Below are 9,365 nucleotides of genomic sequence, written 5' to 3'. Positions count from 1 at the left end.
GAAATGTAGCCTTTCTGACCATATGAGTGGCATGTTCTCTCTACCCCTGTCTGTAGTATCTGCTGGAAGTCTGAGTAATAAAATCTGTGCCACCTTTTACTGAACGTGTGGTGGGGGCAGGCATAAACAATTATGACATGTAGGGCAAACGCATCATATAATTACAAATGAACTGTTTACTTGCTAGTCGAAACTTGGACATTTCCGACTTGCTGATTCTCTGAACGCTGCACGTGTATGTATAACTAAAACCAGTTAGCAAGTCTGACATTTCCTAATTCCGACTAACTTCAATGCAGCATAAGATTAATGTGCAACAATGTGACATCAAATGTAAGTTCTGTATGGTCAACATACAGTAGGCAATAACATGGAGCCTAATGATATTTTTAAGATTGGTAAAATTAGCCCATAGGCCTATTCTTAAATCCAATATATGTAGGTAGCGGACTTCCCACCGCTTTTATTTGCCAGCTAGGTTTCCATCCAATTGGCGACAGATTTTCATGTCAATATTCTAAAATCCGCATAAAAATAATTGTACATTTCAATAATATTGACCTGTTGCGGATTCAAAGGCTGTGCGTGATGACGTAGTTTACATAACTTTTTGCTTATGTACAGAATACAAGTTAAATAGGTTTCTATCGTGTTTACCTCTACTGATGGTTTGCGTTGTAGGCTTATTGCGAATGCGCACTTTGGTCTTGCCACATGCGCTTTAATCAACAGCTAGCAAATACGGTGCGGGTAGGATAGCCTACATGAGAATATGCTATATATTCAAAAGGCAGCCAAGCCTCGATCAAGTCTCCAGAATAAGACGCTCGATATTTATTGGAAAGTAGCATCGATCACCGCGTGCACTTTCACCACCTTGTGAAGTTAATAACAAATCTGTAACTTAATCTGTAGCCTAAACTGCATTTTTTTCAGAGTCGTAGTGGGAGTACCACACAACATATTGTATAACTAAGTTTACTTCGATATGATTCGTATATCAATATTTCCGTATAAAGCCAAGGCGTTATACCATCGCCATTTCTCGCATCATTCATTTTATCGACCGTCTGGTGTGTGTTGTCGACATTTGGCAAGTTTACCGAAAAATGTGCTGTTATCCGGCCTATCGTGAAATGTTTTATCAGACATACTTTACACTCGTAAAATTGTTAGATGGAAACCTGGTTATAGTAACGTGCTGGCGCGACATGCCCTCATGAGCCTTTCCCATCTAAACACACCCTCTCCTAACGTCACATGGATCGGGTTTTGAGTGTAGTTGCGTTACGCCAGCACAACACGGCAGCTGCAGCAAGAATGGCTAGAATTGTGTCAAAATAAGAGTCCTCTACTACGAGAGACTGTCCGAAACCTCCTTCACTCTCATGGGCCAACACTTTTTAAATTTGTGAAGATGATTACGATGTACATTAGCATGATGTGGGAAAATGCAAATAAAGACTAGGATGAGTGATGAAGTTGAAGAATGAAGAGGGTGTATGAAGAAATGTTTTACACGTACTTTTCTGTGTGGAGCACTTTTATTTGGAAGGCTCTTGCCTTTTTGTTGCTAGGTTCACATATGTTACAGAGTAGCCTGTATTCTGTACATCATAAAATTATAAGATTGGACAAGCAAAGGTGAGAATAGAAAAAAATGAGCAAAGTTAAGACTATTTTCAAGAAGACAAATTCAAACGCACCATATTGTGGCATGAGATACTTTTTTTGATATTCCCGTGCAATAATGGAATTTAGTTTTTTATACATTTGTGGCGATATGGAGTAAAAGTCCGCCATAGTCACCCACCACGCCCGGAGTTCAACATTTGGAGGTAAAGATGTGCTGGTATTTAATTATTCATTCTCCCACAGATTGACTGCTACCCAATTTGGCTGCTACTGCATTTCTTTGGAGGACCGCAGTTTATATAAAAAGAAAATAACGTGGTCTATTTCTGCCAAAGGTTTTTTTTTTTTTTTTTTTAATCTGGGAATTGCATTTGCGTTATTATTGCGCTTGGCTTTTACTGCCTAGTCTGTACGGCACTGTACTGAACATTCAGGCTGAGCTGAGGAAAGTATTTTTAGAAATATAAATATATCTTAAAATTATAATTGTTTTCTTTCACTTTTGGAATATAGGTTTACCTCTTCGACCCAAAAGTAGCCAAAGTGTTTTCAAGGGAGTCATGACTTTGAACTCCATAGGGGCCTGTTGCCTCAGCGAAGAGGGAAAGGAGGCTCGGCGGATCAACGACGAGATCGAAAGGCAGCTTCGCCGGGACAAGAAAGACTCGAACCGCGAGTTCAAGCTGTTGCTTCTCGGTAAACTAAGTTTTGAATCCCACTCAAAGCACTGATATGACATTGAAACAATGTTTAAAATAATGATACATTGTATGACTATCATTGTTACACGGTTGGCTCTGTTATTTCAATGTACACGCCTATAATAAACTTGGCAATTATATTCAAATTAGATATTGCCAAGAAAACAATGTTTATTGTTGTGCATTGTCTTTAGTACTCTTTTGATGTTTATATCACTTGAATATGTTCACACAACCAGCTCAGCTTGCTGGGAGTAAAATAAATGATAACTTAATGTAAGAATGCTGACAGCAAATGGGCCAATATAGTTTGTTAGGCAACTAAGGAAGTGTTACAATTGCTACAATAAATACTAGGTTGTTAAATTGCAGAGGGGGACACATTTCTTAGAAATCATCGAATCTTGTCATGGATCACCACCCATTTAAATTAGTAGATCAGAAATCTATTCCAGTGGCATACTGTACATACAATGCACACACAGTAGCCAAACCCTCCGACACTTTTGTATCAACATTTAATGGCCAACACAGTCCCTCTCTTCCGTAGCAGGTGACGAATTGCAATTGCTTTAATCTAAATTTAACTTATTCATGAATTTAACAATATAAAGATGACACTATTATAAGCTTAAAATGTGCCTCACTTTCATCAGCAACCTCCGGCTACTGTGTGGGTTAGTGAGAAGAGAGCCACTGCACACATTAATGGTGTTTAAAAGTAGGTATTTAAAAGTGAAACTGAGTTCATCTCTGAGCTTTTTTTCTCCCCAGGGACTGGTGAGAGTGGGAAGAGCACCTTCATCAAGCAGATGAGGATCATCCATGGGACGGGCTACTCCGAGGACGACAAGCGAGGCTTCACCAAGCTGGTGTACCAGAACATCTTCACTGCCATGCAGACCATGATCCATGCTATGGAGACCCTGCAGATCCTCTACAAGTGTGAAGGCAACCAGGTAACCCTTTTGTTGTTTATTCTATACCGACTTTTCCCGTTTTATTGTCAACATTTGGTATTGGTCGCCCACAAGTCTGTTGGTGAGGAGTTTTTGCACCATAATACATTTTATGGACCTGTGTTTTTCTAGACCTTGACACCTTGTAATCTCACCTGGAAAAACTATGAGCATTAGTCATAGCCTCTAGTATCGAGCAGGGATATTCAACCTCGGGTCTGCGGACCACTAGGGGTCTGCGGAGGTACTGCATGAGGTTCCGAAAATAAAAACATAAAAAAGTATATTCCCCCCAAAGTTTTTATGAATATCGCTAGCAATCACATACTAAACACATTTTGAATTACATACCGACAGTATAAAATAGGAGACTCTTATTTCTATTAACTTTAGTTCTCAATTCCTAATATTGAGCGAATTACATTCATTGGAGCTATTTACACTCACTGGAGTACCTGACATAGTCTGTTAAAAAGTACATGTGAGAGCACCAATCGCTGCAAAATAATGAGTAACTATCTACCATGTCTATTCATTTAAAAATGTTGATTAATTCTCCTTGCCATTATCATTCACCTTATTATAAAACATGAAACATATTTCTAACGTATGATTGGGGTCCCTGGGCCGCCGGTTTGGCTGGGTGGGAGTGCCTGGGCAAGAAAAGGTTGAAGACCCCTCGTCTAGGGGCTTTCTGGCAGGTCACATTGTCAGAAAAAACTCCCGACCCTAGCTGTAATGGCCAGGCCCATGTTTGTACAGACCTTTTATTCCTTTCTAGAGGCTCTGTGAGGCTTGTAGTAAGGGGTTAGATGATGCCATTGTGATATATGTAACTTTGTTTACTTTCTGCCTAGCTTGTGATGTCATTAGTTACTGAGCAGGATGACAGACAAGGTCTTGTAAAAGGTACACGTGATTGACTGTTGGCCCACACATAAAGTAGGGAATCTCCACGAGAGAGACAAATATACTTTGCTGACCTTTCTATCCCGCAAAACCTCCATATAATAATCATAGACATTCACTGCTATGTGCTGCCTGCCTCACACTAACACCCATTTCAATTCTAGATAGGTTTGGGGCCAAGCTAACACAATCCCTTGCCTGCCATTTACAAGAATGTGATCACTCAGACAAATGCCTCTCTACATCTCTCAAGTAATGATCTCTTTCCCCTTCTCTTTGTCTTTCTCTCACCTTTTTTAGGGCCATGCAAATATTGTCATTGAAGTGGATGTGGAGAAGATCACGTTTACAAATCCGTACATTGACGCCATTAAGAGTCTATGGAATGACCCAGGGATCCAGGAATGCTATGCTCGGAAGAGGGAATACCAGCTCTCAGACTCTGCCAAATAGTGAGTAAAGCAGTCACCATTACCCGCCTCTAGTCTAGACTGCCAAGCAGTGATTAGACACAGAGACCAGTAAATAACTACTCCCTAACTCTTGCCAAATAGTTTCCCCTGTGTCCAATACCAGTTATGTTAAGAAACATCTCATTCTCATACATAACAGGCTGGGCCGATTTAGGTAAGCAATGAAGAGGTCCAATGACCAGATTGCTTCCTATTGTGATGCTCGGGTGAAAGATTACATATCTTATGACCTCTGTGTTTTTCTGAGAAGTGATATAATGAGTAACAGAACTGTAAACAGAATAATAATGATACTAACCCCAGCCCTCTCATGCCCTTTCAGCTACCTGAATTCACTGGACCGTATAGCTGAGTCATCTTATGTGCCGACCCAGCAGGATGTGCTCAGGGTCCGGGTCCCCACCACAGGCATCATCGAGTACCCCTTTGATCTCCAGAGTGTGGTCTTCAGGTAAACATCCACATAGCCTACTACCGTCTCCCTGTCTGGTGAACACGAGTAATCAAGATTATCCTAGAAGATTAAACTGTTATCAGAGGCATCATTTTGATTTACTCAAATACAAATTGACATTGTTCCATGCTTTACAGTTCAGTACATAGTAATGGCATTTTAATAACTCATCATAACCTATTTAAAAAATAGTTTACTCTGCATTCTCTATACCTGCTTGTTGAGCGTTTTCCCCTAAACCTCATCGTGCTGTGCTGCTGTTCTCAGGATGGTGGATGTGGGTGGCCAGAGGTCCGAGAGGCGGAAATGGATCCACTGCTTTGAGAATGTCACCTCCATCATGTTCCTGGTGGCTCTCAGTGAATATGACCAGGTCCTGGTAGAGTCTGACAACGAGGTGAGTGTGGCCATTGCGGTTTCAACAGTCCAAAGCATTATGATGTTCTTAGAGGACATTGTATCAGTCCACGGCAGCCATGTTGGAGCCTCCCGGATAATGCCAACCAATGATAGTCAGCTAAATATTGACCATTTTAAACTGTGCTAACCAACTGTAATGCTTGAACTCGTGAATGGGGTAGATGGACTGCTAAGAGGCAGAAGCATGACATCTTACTAGAAAGTTGGACAAACTCTCTGCCTCTTGCTATCTCTCTATGACTGGCTCTGTTCTAGTGGAGGAGAGGATCAACCGAGAAAGACAATCAACCAGTCAGTCCTAACACAGAGACACATTGTTCCAGCGCTAATGTTTAATAAGCCACAAACCTGTTATGTGAAGATGACCCAGATTTCCCCAACCCCCCCAGCTGATCTCCATTCATACTCATTCATAGGGTTGAAGTTGGACCTTGCCTGCTCCCAGATCTCTACTTTAGCCAACCCCTCTGACTGTTGTTGCACGACAACTCCGATAGTTGTAGGAGTTGGCTAAATGCACATACAGATCTGGGACCAGCCTACGTGTTCTCTTGAGAATTTTTGTTGTTGTTGAGAATACCCTCCGCACTGTTTGAAAGTTTTTTTTTTTTTTTTTTTGTAACACACCTGCTACTTGAACTGGACTTTGACCAACTCAGGATTTGCGCTCAGTGTTCACCTGCAGGGGGAGCCCTTCAGTCACTGTAACAAATATTGGAACACACTCGAAGCCTGGCTGTTGCACAGTATTTGCATCATGCACAATCACTGCAAAAGTAACTGACCACACTGACTGTGTAGATCAGTGGGTCCAACACCACCTTGATAGAATAAGAAAAAAATGAGTTCAAATACCAGTAATCTCTTTAACATTGTGTGTGTGTTCATTTTCTTTACACAGAATCGAATGGAGGAAAGCAAAGCATTGTTCAGGACAATAATAACCTACCCATGGTTTAAAGATTCCTCCATCATACTATTCTTAAATAAGATTGACTTATTGCAGGAGAAAATCTTGTTCTCACATCTGGTGGATTACTTCCCTGAATATGATGGTAAGAAGTCCTTCTTTTCATGGACGTAATGACAAGAGCTTCATTTCCATGGACCAGCTAAATGTGATAATAAGCTACCAATGCAAAATGGAGTAGCATTCAGTGATTGTATTACTGATATAGTGTATAGATAAAAACACCCGAAATAAACCCTATTAATAGCATACTCACCATAAAGTATTGTATATACGATGTAGCCGTCTAACACCATTTACATGACCTTGCCCCTTATGGCCTATAATCGATCCTTGAAGGTGCAATTTGCTAACTCTTTGTCCCCTGTGGCCACAGAAGGACATTCACAAACAATCATGTTTAAACCTCAAACAGCACACACACTGTTCCAGTTAAGGCAATCGGTGGGCCGTACACTTTCAAAGACCATCCTCTTCAGTCCTGTTGGGCCAATACCTTGTTCCATTAACTGGAAATGAAACCATATTTAATATGTATCGCTTTAGACCGATATAATAGTAATAAAAAAAAAGCATCTGTCGTAATTTCATGCATCATAACTAATCGTATCTCCTCCTCTCAGGACCCCAGCGGGACCCACAGGCAGGAAGAGAATTCATCTTGAAGATGTTTGTGGACCTGAACCCAGATAGCGATAAAATCATCTATTCCCACTTCACCTGTGCCACCGACACGGAGAACATTCGATTTGTCTTTGCTGCTGTCAAGGACTTCATTCTGCAGCTAAATCTCAAGGAGTACAACCTGGTTTAAAGACTCCAGCCGACAGCAGTTACAGACTTTTAATGCAATCTGCTCCAACAGCTGCAGCCAGAGACCAGGGCCCGGAGCCATAGTACAAACTTCTTCACTATGACTGGTTGTCTTCCACTACGCTGAAACCCTACTACCCACAATGGGAGTTGAAGACTGCATCTACAGAGCATTTCCATAAATGGCTGGATTATTTCCAATGGATCAACTGCTCACCCCTGCATTTTGTTTTAAACGGGCATCTTTGATTTTGTTCACGAGGTGTGTCATGATGATGAATAATACGGTGCCTTTTTGAGGAAAGATGATTCTGGTGTACATTGAGAGTTATTAGGAACTCTTTGTAAACCATTCAAAACACATTTATAACAGTGTAAACACACTTCAGATGAGAGTTAAAGTGCTTTGATGTGCCACCTGTCTCTCTGAGGACTGTTGACCCATGGCTCTCTTGTCAGAGAATGTCTGGTTGACATTTAGATAACTGCTATGCAGCTCTTCACCTTATATCCTCCAGCGGGTCACAGTCGTAGTCTATACATTGTTTACGTATTTAAATGAGTAGTCATTCTCTGGGTCAGAGGATAGAATAAACAATCATAATCATCACCTAGGACGTGTAACCTAGCACACAGGTATTATTTGCACAATTGACACATTTTGTTGTTTTTCTATTGGTGTATACATTGTAAGTGGGGCTTATGTGTTGCCAAAATAGTATTACCTCTATTGACTGAATAGCCTGTACTGAAGTGTGAAATCTGAAGCTGTACCACCACATTTTTAGCTGAAATGTGTTTGACTATCAACACTTTGCAGTTGTAATACTGTACACGTCAACTACCAGTGTTATAACATAACTATATTTGCCCCCGCTAAACAGAGCATCATGATACTGTTCCTCATCCAATAAGGGAATGTTATCCACTTAGACAAGGTCTATCGTTGATCCGTGACATTGCTTTTTGTCGGTCCTTTGTATTCTCAGTGGAGATGTACTGTATTGCTTTGGCACAGTTTCAGTTCAGGGACAACTTTGATTAGCATTATTGAGTCACTCTCTGGTTTCAAGATCCTTTGTGAAAAGGGCTGAAAATGATTCCCCATATTGTGTGTGTCTTTCTCGCGCTCTCTCTCTCTCGATATATATATATATATTGCACTTTGTAAATATAAACTGGTACAGTGACTTCCTGTGTGTTCTCTTGTTTCAAGGTCCCGTAAAATGAAAAGTGTTGTAATTCTTACCTGCTGAATGAGAACGTTGGGTCCAATGACCTGCTTTGAACACATGCGTTAATTTCTTGAATCATATATGTAATATGAGAGTACAAATAAATACTAATCAGAAGGTTCTCTGCACTATTTCATTTGTGTCAATCAATCTGTCGTTACGTGCCATTTTTAAAGTCTGTTGAAAATAAAGCATATTTTGCTTTTTTGTCAAATTATTTTTGGAGCAATGTACATGCTTTGAAATTGTGATGGAATAAATCATTCCAATTTACGCAACATCTTTCTCTGTGTTTTTTTGCACTACGGTGTATATTTGTGTGATGATTGCCACAGAATCTATGGCATAGAGGGAATGCCATAGATGGTGTTGGAGGATTACACTGCCACTCATTGTTTGTCATGGGTTTTAATGTCTGCCTGCCTTCTCTCCCAGCTCATCTGTGAGACTTAATGCTCTCTAATCCTTTCAGTGATATCCATCTGGTCAAAGGCAGCATGGCTGCAGGGAGAAATGTACTGCTACTGATTTAGAGAGCGTATTTTCTGTTGTGGATACAATGTGGTTCACATTGACAGGGACATGAGTGTAGGCCTATAGGATGTGTCAGCTTCATATTATTTGCACCAAGGAGACCAGGGTGGCTGCTATCATAGCACTTTCCTGTAGACGTCATAGGGCTAGGCTACTCCTTAGGGCTAGGCTACTCCTTTTATGATGTCCTTGTTTCATTGTTCAACTGGCAGGCACACACACGCCTATAAACCCAATGTGTTTCAAATAGCAACAGATCAAC

The 9,365-nt window shown here is 40.7% G+C and overlaps 1 protein-coding gene across 1 annotated transcript; it reads left to right on the top strand.

Moving 5' to 3' along the window:
* Positions 1–701: 701 nt before the first annotated feature.
* On the top strand, positions 702–8,841 carry LOC135517667 (guanine nucleotide-binding protein G(q) subunit alpha-like). The gene is made up of 8 exons (XM_064942172.1): positions 702–1,838; positions 2,149–2,331; positions 3,111–3,295; positions 4,505–4,656; positions 5,000–5,128; positions 5,399–5,528; positions 6,453–6,606; positions 7,145–8,841. The coding sequence occupies exons 2-8, from the start codon at positions 2,196–2,198 to the stop codon at positions 7,333–7,335; spliced, it is 1,077 nt and encodes a 358-aa protein (XP_064798244.1). The 5' UTR covers positions 702–1,838; positions 2,149–2,195; the 3' UTR covers positions 7,336–8,841.
* The last annotated feature ends 524 nt before the right edge of the window (positions 8,842–9,365 follow it).

The sequence above is a fragment of the Oncorhynchus masou genome, chromosome 28 (assembly GCF_036934945.1).
Source record: "Oncorhynchus masou masou isolate Uvic2021 chromosome 28, UVic_Omas_1.1, whole genome shotgun sequence".
Classification (NCBI taxonomy): Eukaryota; Metazoa; Chordata; class Actinopteri; order Salmoniformes; family Salmonidae; genus Oncorhynchus; species Oncorhynchus masou.
The sequence above is the reverse complement of the archived record's forward strand: the minus strand, read 5'-3'. Positions and strand labels throughout refer to the sequence as shown.